This window comes from Cervus canadensis, chromosome 28 (assembly GCF_019320065.1).
Source record: "Cervus canadensis isolate Bull #8, Minnesota chromosome 28, ASM1932006v1, whole genome shotgun sequence".
NCBI classification, from domain to species: domain Eukaryota; kingdom Metazoa; phylum Chordata; class Mammalia; order Artiodactyla; family Cervidae; genus Cervus; species Cervus canadensis.
This window is the reverse complement of record NC_057413.1, coordinates 21,327,740-21,344,138: the sequence shown is the minus strand read 5'-3', so window position 1 is coordinate 21,344,138 and position 16,399 is coordinate 21,327,740. Positions and strand designations below refer to the sequence as shown.

At 38.0% G+C, this 16,399-nt stretch overlaps 1 protein-coding gene across 1 annotated transcript; it reads right to left on the bottom strand.

Moving 5' to 3' along the window:
• Nucleotides 1-11,396: 11,396 nt before the first annotated feature.
• Nucleotides 11,397-12,329, bottom strand: LOC122429653 (olfactory receptor 2H2-like). The gene has a single exon (XM_043450178.1). The coding sequence runs from the start codon at nucleotides 12,327-12,329 to the stop codon at nucleotides 11,397-11,399; it is 933 nt and encodes a 310-aa protein (XP_043306113.1).
• Nucleotides 12,330-16,399: the final 4,070 nt, after the last annotated feature.

Below are 16,399 nucleotides of genomic sequence, written 5' to 3'. Positions count from 1 at the left end.
AATAATGTTAATTTAAAAATGAAGTATCTATTTCAAAGGACAAAAGCAGTTATTCAACTGCTGCACCAACTCCCCCCATTATTTAGTCAGTGAGTTTTAATGTCATCAGCAGCAATATCACAAGACTCTGAAATATACTTCCCAGAAATGTTAGAGGGTTTTCCTAAGATATATAGATAGATAGATAGATAGATAAAATCTCCAAGTATTTCTTCTGATAAAGTGACCGTGCCCATATATATTTAACTCACTCATTAACTCAGTGCCGTTTATGCAACTTGTCCCTAGGAAAATAGAATGAATGCGCATCACAATTTACTGCATCCCACATTTCACATTTTGAACTGCATATATTTAAATATGAATGAAGTCTCTTCAATTCTCTACCATTCTTGAAAAAATAAAATGATTCCAAAACTAAGGGGAGGAAAAACACATACATACAAACACAACATAAACATACATATATGTATGTATCCAAATGTATGATTTTATCAGAAGAGTTCATATCTTCAACACCTTAACAAATTGTATAACTGGAAATAATTTACAAAAGCCAAGAGTGAGAAGGAAATTCTCCCAAATGTAGAGACAGCATGCCTTCTTTGTTTTCTTTTTCTGCATTTACCCATCCTGAATGTACATTCTTCAAAATTAAAGGAGCTGTACAAACATAGCTTAATTCAAACTGAACTCCCTTCTGAAATAGTAAGTTTAAAATGATCAGAAATTAAAACACTTTATAAACAATGGACATGAAAGCTGGGAGAATTATTATTGGCCAGGGTGGTTTAAGGAAGACTGACATGAACGATTGTGGAAAGTAATTATTATTTTGCCTTTATGTAGATAACTTGTAGAATATGTAAATAGGCAAGAGAAAATATGTGGTTCTCATTATTTCCTCACCTCTGAAAATTTTGTCCTTCACTCTTGTAATTAATTAAATAAGCCAGGAAAGTGATGTTTATGCATGAGCTTTCCAAACCACAAGGTTCTAAATATGTATCTCTAAATCCAAAACCAAGCTGAGGTGGTAGTGTTTATTTCTGGAGCCAGAATAAACTAAAGTTTGTTACTATAGCAGGAATTGATATTAAGTCTGGAATGGAACCTTAGGGACTCTATATTCCTAATAGGGCAATTAATACCAAGCCCAATAGTGACCAAGAACAAAGGTCTCACAGGAAAACTATGTGGAGAGAACTACTTCTGATCACACAGATCTTCAGTCTTGAAGACTTATAGACCCCCATGCACATGCTAAAATAAAATCTTAGAAAAGTAAAAATGAAGTTCTCACTCTCAGCACAGCGTATGTATATTCCCAACCCAGGGGTCGAACCCATGTCTCCCGCATCGCAGGCAGACACTTTATTGTCTGAGTCACCAGGGAAACCCAGTGTATGTATAGAGGCATGATTTCCATACAATTATCACCATTATTTTCATGTTTAAATAATCTCTGTATAATCATCAAGACCTCAGAAGTGGAATACAGGTACGTGTGTCACAAATTGAAGTATGCCAATAGGACAGGAGACTCCAATAGAAGACTTGGTAGTAACACATTTACTTTGGCCAGCATTTCCAAAAAATCTCAAAAGTTTCTCTGATCAAATAAGTTTGAAAAACTCAGCATATACACTCCTTAGAAATCCACAAAGTACACTGGTATGGTAAAGGCAATGCCTGCTTTCATTAGATTTCTTCCAGAATATCCCCAAATTATTTGTCCACAAAACATTTTATTGAGTAATGCTGTGAACATTTTGTGTAAAGAGGATGGTGGGACAAGTTTTCAGGGACATTTAAAAAGTTTAAAAAAGGCAATTGGATATTCACATCACCTGGGAATGACTGGTTATAGTTTTACAATGAACATGGATTTTATGGAGAGTAATTATAAAATGTCTGAGGTTAGACTGAGGAGGATAAAGGAAACTTTATCTGTTTATGACTCTGAGAGGATCCTGAAATTGGCCTCAGTTTATTATGTCTTATAAAGAACAAGCCATATATATATGTGTGTATATATATATATATATACATGATAGATTAAAAATAAGGGCATTGTTATATGCAGATGAAATTAAGCTAATAACCCTTCTTGAATAGATTAACTGGTAGACACAAAATAGCCAAAATTATAAACTATTTAAAAACTTCAAAGAGCATGAGAACTAGGAAATAATGAATAAAAACATTTTAAGCATTTTAATATCTTCTCACAGTTGGTAGAAAAATATGTTTAAAAGTGATCATTATAATTTGAGGGTAAAGGAGACCATGCACAAAGAACTAAAGCATATCAGAAAACTAATGTGTAAATAGAATGTGAAATCATCAAATTGGTGAGACGTTTTCTACCATCTTTCCCCCACTAACAGTATTTTTGAGACTTTCTTTATGGAACTCCAGGAATCCAGGGCCTCTGAGGATGCAGGCATTGACAAAGGTAAAAGAACAGTTTCACTTTACTTTGTCACCTCTCCCCCACAGTGGCCCAGTTCATGTCAAGAGAGATCTTCTTGGCCTGTGATTTCTCCCATGGGGAAAAGTGAGACAAAGGAGTGAATGCCCAGCTTCCTGGGCAGTGTGGGATGCTGCCAAAGAGACCCACTTCTTTTAGAATACTGAGGTTGGTAGCATGACTAGTGGGTAGGAAAAGGCTGGGAGAACAGCAGCCAGGACTCTTGGAGTGCATCAAAGAGACAGGGATCCTAACCAAGTCGTGGACCCCCTTAGAAAGCCTGGCCTTGAGTCACTGAGGATACCTTATCTGAAGATCCCTCAGAGGGTCCATGGGTATTTCAGAGGCTCTGCATGCCTCACCCACATACTTCGCTAGCCAGTGGCCAGTTTCATGTATGCACTGGAGGCAAGCCTTTGCAGATGGCTGCAGAGTTTATGCAGAAAGCTGATCCAACTCTGGAACTGGGAGAAAACACACGAACTTGAGCATTCAACACTGTCTTAGGGAAAGTAAACAGAAGGCTATTGGTACCAAGCCAGGCTTTGCAGGGTAAAGAGAAGGCATACAAACTTAACATTTTGCTCCCCAAAGGAGACACTTGTCCTTACTGTGTGAGCTGCTGTGTGAGTTGGCCATCACGTTGAGTTCCAAGGCAGCGGATGGATTGTTGTTTAGTTGCTGAGTCGTGTGCGACTTTTTGTGACCCCATGGACTGTAGCCCGCCACGCTCCTCTGTCTATGGGATTTCCAAAGTAAGACTAAAGTGGGTTGCTATTTCCTCCTCCAGGGTATCTTCCTGAACCAGGAATCAAACCCATGTCTTTTTTATTGGCAGGTGGATTCTTTATCACTGAGCCCCACCAAGGAAGTCCTTGAGCATCTCACTCTCTTTCTGTAGATAATGATTGAAATTAAACTTTCTTTGTATGTACATCAACCTGACCTCTACTATATGGCTCTCAGGGTCTCCAGACAAAGGTCAGCATAGAATAAATCCTGAAAACAGTATAAGTGTAATGAAAAAATCAGATATTACCTGGTTTGGCATTATTCTAAGTGACAGGGACTGAGAAGAGAATTTGACTGCAGTTGCTTGTATCCTTACCTCCAGTGAGACCTATGTATTTATTTCTATATGATTTAGCATTTATTTCTAGACAGAGTATCATTATTTGTCAGTTTAAATATTTAAAAACACTTACAGACCTTCACTACTTCTGATATCTTATTTTCTTAACTGACCCTGAATTTTGTGAACATTTAGGTGGAATTTTTATGTACATATGTATTTTTGCTTTTCTCTTTTTATCATGGAAAATGAATAGAAAAATGTGAACTGGAGATGAAGATAATAAACAGGGGGGCTAATTATGGATAGTGACATCAAATTCTACAAGAATGTGTTGTTATTTTTCAGTTGATCAGTCACGTCTGATTTTTTGTGACCCCATGGACTGCAGCATGCCAGGTTTCCCTGTCCTTCACCATCTCCCTGAGCTTGTTCAAACTCATGTCCATTGAGTCAGTGATGCCATCCAACCATCTTGTCCTCTGTTGTCCCCTTCTCCTCCTGCCTTCAATCTTTCCCAGCATCAGAATCTTTTCTAATGAGTCAACTCTTTGCATCAGGTTGCCAAAGTATTGGAGCTTCAGCATCAGTCCTTCCAAAGAATACTCAGGATTTATTTCTTTAGGATTGACTGGTTGGATCTCCTTGCAGTCCAAGGGACTCTCAAGAGTTTTCTCCAACATCACATTTCAAAAGCATCAGTTCTTTGGTGTTTGGCCTTCTCTGTGCTCCAACTCTCACATCCATACATAACTACTGGAAAAACCATAGCTTTGACTATATGGACCTTTCTTGGCAAAGTAATGTCTCTGCTTTTGAATACGCTGTCTAGGTTTGTCATAGCTTTTCTTCCAAGGGGCAAGCATCTTTTAATTTCATGCTACAGTCATCATCTGCAGGAATTTTGGAGCCCAAGAAAATAAAGTCTGTCACCATTTCCATTGTTTCCCCATCTATTTGCCATGAAGTGATGGGACCAGATGCCATGATCTTTGTTTTTTGAATATTGACTTTTAAGCCAGTTTTTTCATTCTCCTCTTTCACCCTCATCAGGAGGCTCTTTAATTCCTCTTCAACTTCTGCCATAAGGGTGGTGTCATCTGCATATGTGGGTTATTGATATTTCTCCTGGCAAGCTTGATTCCCAGCTTGTGCTTCGTCCAGTCCAGCATTTCACACGATTTGCTCTGCATATAAGTTAAATAAGCAGGGTGACAATATACAGCCTTGATGTACTCCTTTCCCAATTTTGAACTAGTCCACTGTTTCATGTCCAGTTCTAACTGTTGCCTCTGCATACAGAAAGATAAGAGAGAGTGTATATGAAGGTAAATTTATTATGACAGTGTGCCTGTATCATATATAGGTACTGCTGTAGCTAATGCTTGTTAAGTACTTTGCCATTTTTCTAAGTGCTTTTAAGGGAATTAACCCACTTACTCTTCATTGCAACCCAAATAGGTAGGTATTATTATCACATCCTTTTACAAATGGTAAAATTGAGAAACAGATATTTAAGAAAATTTTAATTTTTAACCTAGTTTAGATGGCTGTACTAGGAGCTGAACCCTGATAGAATATATCCAGAATAACCATTTCTATGCTATTCAGTATGGATTTGAATGTGTGTGCTTCTGTGAGTGTACATGGGTTCATGTATATGCACATTTTATACATATTCTTTGGTGAATACCCCAGTACATTTGCTGTTCATAATAATTTGGAACCTCAAAAAACATACTATTGTTTTTTTATATTCTGGCATCAAATGGTAATGAGGAATAAACAATAATGTGTTATGAATGAATATAAAAGCCTAAGCTCAGATGAGGCTAATGAACAGATAGAGACCAGAAGAATGGAAGTAAAACCTCTTCATCCTTCTGCCATTTTCATGGAAAAATTTGTTTAGAATTTTGGTTGATGACATTTCAGAAGAACAAGCTAAACTGTGGTACATCCACAAAAAGAACAAGCAATATTTTGTTAGGAATTGATAGTGATGATTAGAATGAGAGAAAAATAACCATAACATTTGAAATATTTGAGGAAGAGAGATTTATCCATAATTCACTTCAGAAAACAGAATATGTGCCAATGGGCAGAATATATGGACAACCAGAGTAAAGCTTAGCATTCATAAAATTCTTCACTCTGTGTCTGTGTCTGAGACTATGCTCAGGAAGACATGAACAATTAATTGTCCTTGGGGTAGTATAAGTGTTCAAATAGCAGTTACAGAGTGGTGGAAACACAGAGTGGAAGGGGCATGTAAGTGACTATTATGGGGGTAAGGGAGAGGAGTTGTTGGGAAGAAAGTTCAAGAGAGGAGATGAAGCTATGCTGGACTTGAACATAGGCTATTTAGTAGAAGAACAAATGGGGAGGCATGTGTCAAGCCCCTTACCCCCAGGAAAATAAGCACAAAGAAAAGGAAATACATGCAATATTGGGCATAACAGTGTCATTTTTATTATTTTTTTAAAATGTGATGTCTATTTGAAATAATAAGAATTTAAATTATTTGGGTAATCATATCGCTTATTAGACCTTTGGCTGCCCTAAACCATAAATGAAATAATTTATTTGAATATTACTACAATAATAATTATTGGGATTCCCTGGTGGCTCAGGCAGTAAAGAATCTGCCTGCAATGCAGGAGACCTGGGTTCAATCCCTGGTTGGGAAAATCCTCTGGAGAAGGGAAAGACTACCCACTCCAGTATTCTTTCCTGGGGAATTCCATAACAGAGGAGGTTGACAGGCTACAGTCCATAGGGTTGCAAATTAATACTAATCAAAGTTTGTCTCATAATTAGAGAAATACAGAGATAACAGAAAAACAGAGATAACACTTAACTTACCTTATCAATGGCTTCTGACTTCATCATGTTTTTCTTCTCCAATATGGTTGAATATCTTTTGACCATTCCATTTAACTTTCTATTATGTTCAGCTAGAGTTTCTTATCTTTCTTAAAATGATTCCTTAGGATTAGCTTCTATTAAATATATTCAAAAGCCACACTTATAAAAGAATCACATGTTGCAAGTATGCCTAACCAGGCTCTAGAATTAAAACCAGTAAGGATCTAGATGATCCTGATGAAGAGAAGCAAAAGGCAAAGGAGAAAAGGAAAGATATACCCATTTGAATGCAGAGTGCCAAAGAATAGCAAGGAGAGATAAGAAATCCTTCCTCAATGTTTCATCAATGTTTTGAGGAAAACATTGATGAAAGAAATCAGAGAGGACACAAACAGATGGAGAAACATACCGTGTTCATGGATTGGAAGAATCAATATTGTCAAAATGGCTATTCTACCCAAAGCAATCTATAGATTCAATGCAATCCCTATCAAGCTACCAACGGTATTTTTCACAGAACTAAAACAAATAATTTCACAATTTGTATGGAAATACAAAAAACCTCGAATAGCCAAAGTAATCTTGAGAAAGAAGAATGGAACTGGAGGAATCAACCTGCCTGACTTCAGACTCTACTACAAAGCCACAGTCATCAAGACAGTATGGTACTGGCACAAAGACAGAAATACAGATCAATGGAACAGAATAGAAAGCCCAGAGATAAATCCATGAACTTATGGACACCTTATCTTTGACAAAGGAGGCAAGGATATACAATGGAAAAAAGACAACCTCTTTAACAAGTGGTGCTGGGAAAACTGGTCAACCACTTGTAAAAGAATGAAACTAGAACACTTTCTAACACCATACACAAAAATAAACTCCAAATGGATTAAAGATCTAAATGTAAGACCAGAAACTATAAAACTCCTAGAGGAGAACATAGGCAAAACACTCTCCGACATAAATCACAGCAAGATCCTCTACGACACACCTCCAAGAATATTGGAAATAAAAGCAAAAATAAACAAATGGGACCTAATGAAACTTAAAGCTTTTGCACAACAAAGGAGACTATAAGTAAGGTGAAAAGACGACCCTCAGATTGGGAGAAAATAATAGCAAATGAAGAAACAGACAAAGGATTAATCTCAAAAATATACAAGCAACTCCTGAAGCTCAATTCCAGAAAAATAAATGATCCAGTCAAAAAATGGGCCAAAGAACTAAACAGACATTTCTCCAAAGAAAACATACAGATGGCTAACAAACACATGAAAAGATGCTCAACATCACTCATTATCAGAGAAATGCAAATCAAAACCACAGTGAGGTACCATTACACGCCAGTCAGGATGGCTGCTATCCAAAAGTCTACAAGCAATAAATGCTGGAGAGGTGTGGAGAAAAGGGAACCCTCTTACACTGTTGGTGGGAATGCAAACTAGTACAGCCACTATGGAGAACAGTGTGGAGATTTCTTAAAAAACTGGAAATAGAACTGCCATATGACCCAGCAATCCCACTTCTGGGCATACACACTGAGGAAACCAGGTCTGAAAGAGACACGTGCACCCCAATGTTCATCACAGCACTGTTTATAATAGCCAGGACATGGAAGCAACCTAGATGCCCATCAGCAGATGAATGGATAAGGAAGCTCTGGTACATATACACCATGGAATATTACTCAGCCATTAAAAAGAATTCATTTGAATCAGTTCTAATGAGATGGATGAAACTGGAGCCCATTATACAGAGTGAAGTAAGCCAGAAAGATAAGAACATTACAGCATACTAACACATATATATGGAATTTAGAAAGATGGTAACGATACCCCTATATGCAAAACAGAAAAAGAGACACAGAAGTACAGAACAGACTTTTGAACTCTGTGGGAGAAGGTGAGGGTAGGATGTTTCGAGAGAACAGCATGTATATTATCTATGGTGAAACAGATCACCAGCCCAGGTTGGATGCATGAGACAAGTGCTCGGGCCTGGTGCACTGGGAAGACCCAGAGGGATCGGGTAGAGAGGGAGGTGGGAGGGGGGATCGGGATGGGGAATATGTATAACTCTATGACTGATTCATGTCAATGTATGACAAAACCCACTGCAATGTTGTGAAGTAATTAGCCTCCAACTAATAAAAATAAATGAAAGAAAAAGAAAGCCTTCCTCAGCAATCAGTGGGAAGAAATAGAGGAAAATAATAGAATGGGAAAGATTAGAGATCTCTTCAAGAAAATTAGAGATACCAAGCGAACATGTCATGCAAAGATGGGCTCAATAAAAGACAAAAATGGTAGGGACCTAACAGAAGCAGAAGATATTAATAAGAGGTGGCAAGAATACACAGAAGAACTGTACAAAAAGGATCTTCACAGCCCAGATAATCACGATGGTGTGAAATCACTACCCTAGAGCCAGACATCCTGGAATGTGAAGTGAAGTGAGCCTTAGGAAGCATCACTATGAACAAAGCTAGTGGAGATGATGGAATTCCAGTTGAGCTATTTCAAATCCTGAAAGATGGTGCTGTGAAAGTGCTGCACTCAATATGTCAGCAAATTTGGAAAGCTCAGCACTGGCCACAGGACTGGAAAAGGTCAGTTTTCATTCCAATCCCTAAGAAAGGCAAAGCCAAAGAATGCTCAAACTACCACACAATTGCACTCATCTCACACGCTAGTAAAGTAATGCTCAAAATTCGCCAAGCCAGGCTTCAACAGTACATGAACCGTGAGCTTCCAGATGTTCAAGCTGGTTTTAGAAAAGTCAGAGGAACCAGAGATCAAATTGCCAACATCCTCTGGACCATCGAAAAAGCAAGAGAGTTCCAGAAAAGCATCTATTTCTGCTTTATTGAGAAACCTAAGCCTTCAACTGTGTGGATCACAATAAACTGTGGAAAAATCTGAAAGAGATGGGAATACCAGACCACCTGACCTGCTTCTTGAGAAACCTGTAAGCAGGTCAGGAAGCAATAGTTAGAACTGGACATGGAACAACAGACTGGTTCCAAATAGGGAAAGGAGTATTCAAGGCTGTATATTGTTACCCTGCTTATTCAACTTATATACAGAGTACATCATGAGAAACGCTGGGCTGGACGAAGCACAAGCTGGAATCAAGATTGCTGGGAGAAATATCAATAACCTCAGATATGCAGATGACACCACCTTTATGGCAAAAAGTGAAGAGGAACTAAACAGCCTCTTGATGAAAGTGAAAGAGGAGAGTGACAAAGTTGGCTTAAAGCCCAACATTTAGAAAACTAAGATCATGGCATCGGGTCCCATCACTTCATGGCAAATAGATGGGGAAACAGTGGAAACAGTGACAGACTTTATTTTCTTAGGCTCCAAAATCACTGCAGATGGTGACTGCAGCCATGATATTAACATACACTTGCTTCTTGGAAGAAAAGCTATGACAAACCTAGACAGCGTATTATAAAGAAGAGACATTACTTTGCCAACAAAGGTCCATATAGTCAAATCTATGGTTTTTCCAGTAGTCATGTATGGATGTGAGAGTTGGACTATAAAGAAAGCTGAGTGCCAAAGAATTGATGCTTTTGAACTGTGGTATTGGAGAAGACTCAGGAGAGTCCCTTGGGCTGCAAGGAGATCCAACTAGTCCATTCTAAAGGAAATCAGTCCTGAATAATCATTGGAAGGACTGATGTTGAAGCTAAAACTCCAATACTTTGGCCACCTGATGTGAAGACCTGACTCATTGGAAAAGACCCTGATGCTGGGAAAGATTGAATGTGGGAGGAGAAGGGTACAGAGGAGGATGAGATGGTTGGATGGCATTACCGACTCAACGGACATGAGTTTTAGTAAACTCTGGGAGCTGGTGATGGACAGGGAGGTCTGGCATGATGCAGTCCATGGAGTTGCAAGGAGTCAGACATGACTGAGCAACTGAACTGAACTGAACTGACTGAAGGATCTTGATAATATTTTATAAATAAATAAACACTGTGAATATATGGGAAAAAGTCAATATTTTAAAGAATGTTATTAGAACAGATAAAAATGTTATATTCAATATGAGGAAAAACAATTTTGCAAATTCTATAAAATTATATTATCTATAAAAGTGAATAACATATAAGAGACAAAAGACGTTTTGTGTAAAGATATCTCTTTACTTTGTCAAATTAAATATTGACATTTAATGACAATACTTAAAGCTCTATTTGCTTATTTACTTAGATTCCAGATATAAAGCTAAATAATTGATCGAAAGGGAGGGAGAGGTTATTTTGTGCTGAGAAGACATGTATGAAAGAGAAATACTCATCTCATGGCTCATAGCCCTTGGAAGCTTTCCCTGTGGGCAGAGGAGATCTGAAAAATCCCAGGTGTACTTAATCCCAGATTCCTCTAGTCAATGAACTGGAATCAACAATCCTCCAAATAAGAAAATCTGTTAGATAACTGTGGTTCTTTCAGCGAACCTTTTCATTTTCATATAAACTAGGCACAGGACACATACGGCCTAGGAACTATTGAGTGTGAGACCTGGAGAGTGATAGGAAGGTCTCAGGTAAACCCCCGTATCTGTAGCTATGATGTGAGCTCTACCACGATGAGGCAGATGATTTCTTCTGTGATGAGAAAGCAGATCTGTCAAAACAGTATCATTATCATTAATGAGTATCTGTCACTAGTTAATCACTAGATCAGTAACTCCAGACTTATGAAAGCATAATACAAATACATATGCACATAATATAAATATTTATTTATTAATAGAAGCTTTACAAAATAGCTGGAAAAAAGTGACACATTTCTGAAAGGAGAATTTAGAATTGGTAACTTCAGGATGTCATTGAAAGAAAATTTCATACCATTTTATTCAAGAGATTTAGCAGTGATCCTCATAAGTAAAAGGAGAAACAGAAGTGGATGATGTTAAAAGTTCCCAACATCTGAGGGACTGCGTGAGGATAGTTCACATTTCTCCTTAGCTTGAATTACTTCCCACTAACCTTCTTAGTGCCCACATAACTTCTTTGTTTCGCAAGGTGTAGATCAAAGGATTAAGTGAGGGTGTCATTACAGTGTAGAAGAGGGTGAGGAATTTACTGTAATTCCCTGTGTATTTGCTTTTGGGTTGGATGTAGACAGAAATTATTGTCCCAAAAAACAACACCACAACAATTAGGTGGGACCCACAAGTCCCAAATGCTTTCCTCCTGCCTTCAGTGGATTTTATCCTCAGCACACTCCTAACAATGCAGCCATAGGAGACCAGAATAAGCCCCAGAGGTATCACCACATAGAAAACAGAAGCTATGGAGAGCTCATTTTCCAGGAAGGTTGTGTTCACACAGGCAATCTTAATCAGGGCAGGCTCCTCACACATGAAATCATCCACCATATGATGGCTGCAGAGAGGCAACTGGAAAACAAGGATGGTCTGAACCGTGGACTGGACAAAACCACTGATCCAGGCCAGAGCTGCTAGCTGCTGGAGAAGCTTTGGATGCATGATAACTCCATAGTGGAGGGGTCGACAGATAGCATTGAAGCGGTCATAGGCCATAACAGTCAGCAGGATGCACTCTGTGGAGCCCAGCCCCAAAGCAACATACAGCTGGATCACACAACCAATGTAGCTAATGGTCTTGTCAGGCCCCTTGAGATTCCAAAGCATTTGTGGGACAATACTGGTGGTGAAACAGAGGTCCAGGAAGGAGAGATTAGAGAGGAAGAAATACATGGGCGTGTGGAGTTTGGGGTTAAAGTACGAGACCAGTATGATCGCTGTGTTCCCCATCAGTGTCAGAATGTATATGATAGAGACGACGAGAAGGAGCACCATCTCCAGGTGGGGCTGGTCAGAAAAGCCCAGTAAGATGAAACCGGCTAGAGTGCTATCATTTGTTCCTTTCATTGCTTAATGGTGAGTCACCTTTCCTGATCATTCCTATATTCTTCTTGTGGGAAAGAAAGTCAGATATCATAACCCAAAATATATAACAAACTAAGTTATGAGCACTAAGTCACTGAGCATTTTGACACTGTTTTTTTTTTTATATAGAGAAACACCAGAGTAAAATTATGCAAAATAAATAGTATAATAGGTTGTCTACTTACAAAGAGACACACAGAATCTAAAAGCACCAAATGCAAGGAAATGTATAAACATAGAATAGACTTTAGAGAATAACCCAGAACAGATTGGAGAAGTATTCCAAATCCTCTGAAGACAAAATACACGGGCCATCAATGGGCATATTGTGAAAAACCAAAGAAATGGAAAGTAAGATGACTGTTACACATATACACACATGATAGATGACAGATATAAAAGAAAAATATTGACAAATACACTGAGTGAGGAAGAGTCTGAGAAACAAGGCATATAGAATTCAAAATGTGGAACAAAATAGGAATTGTTAGAATTTTCAAAAATAAAGTGTTAGTGATAATTACATTAGCATGCATTGTTTTTCTGTGAAGCAAATAAATACTGATACAGTAAGTTGGAGGAAAACTTCTGAATCTCCCATTTGAGTCACAGCTCTGCTATTTTGTGAATATACTCTCCAGGAAATTCTATTTACAATCCCCAAAAAGCAAGCTCTCCCCATATGACATGAATAGTTCACATGCTTTAATGTAGTTTTGTGACAAGAGTACATGAATTCAGCCACTAATGCAATCCAGTGACCTTCCCTCAAGTAAGTTATGTTGAATTTATCAGTGTCTTTGCACTATTAACTTGCAAAGATCAAGAAACACAAGTATGAAACTTTGTACTTCCGAATGGTCAATTTTGAAGTCTTCAAAACAGGTACAGTCATTTATCTTGGATACTGAATCTAAACAAGTTGCTTAAAAACAACTGAATAAACAACAAAACCATTCAATGACAATTACTGATCTCCCCTTAATTATTCTAGCAAGAAAATTAAACTTACTTCTAAGAATTCCTCACCTTTATAGCACCTCTCAGGGAATTATTGCTCAGTCCAGTTTAGAGAGAATAAGTGGCTTATTTATTTTTTTTTTTTGGCATCCATAGAAATAATCAGTTGCATTTTAAATTTTGGCCAAGACAAAACTCTCATGTGTTTTGCATAGAGGATGATAATTATTTCCCGAACTATAGCAAAAGAAAGAAACTGATCTTGGTGGTCGCACTGGTTAGCATTTTTCTATCTGTCCACGCATTTTGGTGGTAAAATTAAAACCCCAAGTGTTATGATGCACCAAAATTGACATTGACCTTACCTGGCTAAATTTCCTCTATATTCAGTAAAGTGTAAAACAACTGTGCTTTTGAAAGATCCAACATCTCCTGGGGAAAAGACAGCAGGTGAGTGGCCTCACTTTGCTTGATGTAACTCTACAATGTAACACTATTTTCTCATGTATTTATGTTACAAGAAAAACCAACCATTTCCAAGCAGATACCACACTAAATCTGGTCTCACTCCCTTTCACGTTTCTGTTCTTAATCAAGATGAGGATAAAAGGATTTATATCTGCAAAGAGATGAAGCTTGGAAGTATTCCATAATTAAGAATAAATGTCAGTTTATACATGAAAAACTGCTTTTGTTCGCTGCTAAAGGCAAGTAGCTCTGGATTTCCTCAAATTTTAAAATTGATTTTCTTTTTCCCTCCCCCACCTAAACAGCAAAGTACTACTTTCCAGAAGGAATGGCAATCCATCTGTGGAGATTCTTGGGGATTTTGATGAGAAGTTCAATCATGATCACAGATCTAGGACAAGCAGTGGAGGAACCCTACGTGTGCAGTTGGTTGGCTCCCTTTTTCCTGTCATCTCATGGTTCAAGTCTCTTCAGATGGATGGTGGTTAGCTTGCTTACTCTGCACACACCTCTGGAGTTCTTCCCAGGCAACTTCCCGTCATTATAATAGAGAGGAAGACATTCCCCGGAGAGATCAGAGCCATGGAGACTGTGCTTCTGTTGCTGCTGAAAGACAATTGTGCATCAACTTTTAAACACACATGCGCAAAATTGTCAATGTTATTTAGATAGTATCTTAAGACTTTTACTTTTTGAAATTAATTCATTAAAATTGTTATTAGTTAAACTCAGTTTTGAACATAATATGGAGACATGCATACATCTGGACATACGTGCTTGAAGTTTACACACAATTAATGAAGATCCAAGAATATATCTATAGACTTCTGGGTAAGAGGAAATCTTGGGGAAGAAGTGGAGTCTAGTATCTAGTGTAAAAGGGGAAAGACTATTTTAAATTCATGAACTCTTCTTAGAAGTGGCTAAACATATAGTTTTTATATCAGAAAAGATTTATGCTACACACATAGCATTGTTATTACTTCTGGAAGAATTGGCATTGTTTTATAGTTGCTTTTAAAACACATGGTGTATCTCCTGCTTTGTGTGAAGTGATCTACTGTGTGCAGTTTATTTTTAAAGTGGATATAAGTTTATGTGTAGAATAATACATGCATATAATTTGAAAATAAAGTTCATATCTTGAAGTGTATCCAAAAATTCAACCTAGTAAATTTGAAGATCTAATTGGTTTTATTGAATGAGTCATGAATTGGACAGCATCCCATTTATCAAGTAGAGAAGAGCTGTACAAAACAGGAGGAATTTATATGCCAAAGGGGAAAGAGTGGCTTGTTGCAGGATAAGTTCACTTGCATGAGAGGAATGGTCTGGGTCTATGTGTCAGGTTACCTCACTGGTGCTGACTAGAAAATTGCAGACTGATTAAGACTACATTGCTTGGAGATGGTGTATTTAAATAAGACTACATTGCTTGGGGATGGTGTGTTTAAATTAGGTACTTGGTCTTGGTTTGCTGAAGTGGTCTCAGAAGAGCTGACTCCATTTGGGGCCTTTTGTTTCTCTTTTCAGTTCAGTTCAGCTCAGTTTGGTCGCTCAGTTGTGTCTGACTCTTTGCAGGTCATGGACTGCAGCATGCCAGGCCTCCCTTCCATCACAAGCATGGAGAGCCTGTTCAAACTCATGTTCATCAAGTCAGCTATCCAACCATCTCAGCCTCTGTCATCTGCTTCTCCTCCTGCCTTCCATCTTTCCCAGTACCAGGGTCTTTTCCAAGAGTCAGTTCTTTGAATCAGGTGGCCAAAATATCCTGAGTTTCCACGTCAGCATCGGTCCTTCCAATGAATATTGAGGACTGATTTCCTTTAGGATTGACTGGGTTGGAACTCCTTAAGTCCAAGGGACTCTCAAGAGTTTTCTCCAACACGCCAGCTCAAAAGCATCAATTCTTCAGTGCTCAGCTTTCTTTATGGCCCAACTCTCACAGCCATACATGACTACTGGAAATGCCAGAGCTTGACTAGACCAATCTTTGTCACCAAAGTAATACCTCTGCTATTTAACATGTTGTGTAGTTTGGTCATGGCTTTTCTTCCAAGGAGCAAGCATCTTTTAATTTCATGACTGTAGCCACCGTCCATACTGATTTTGGAGCCCAAGAAAATAAAGTCTGCCATTGTTTTCCATTGTCTCTCCCCTATTTGCCATGAACTAATGGGACCGGATGCCATGATCTTAGTTTTCTGAAATGCTGAGTTTTCAGCGAACTTTTTCACTCTTCTCTTTCACCTTCATCAAGAGACTCTTTAGTTCTTCTTCGTTTTCTTCCATAACAGTCGTGTCATCTGTGTATCTGAGGTTATTAATATTTCTTTAACATATTGTTTCTGTTGTAACATCGAGTAAAAGTCTGAATAGCATGAAATTTGATTCTCCATACCCTTACTCCTGTCTCTCACAATATTCATCTTATGTTCATTCAGTAGAAACCCAGCAGTTTTCAAATATTTCTTCCTTTCATTAAATTTATGGAAATTACACCATATACTTCTCAAAGTCCAACTTAAATCTCATCTTTCACAAATGTGTCTTTCATGTTCTAGTTAATGAAAGTATGAGAAACGGAGATCTTTTAGGGAATTAAAGTACTCTATTATATCTAG

Excerpts from the sequence above, each read along its gene's own strand:
- LOC122429653 (XM_043450178.1), bottom strand. The coding sequence starts at position 12,329 with ATGAAAGGAACAAATGATAGCACTCTAGCCGGTTTCATCTTACTGGGC.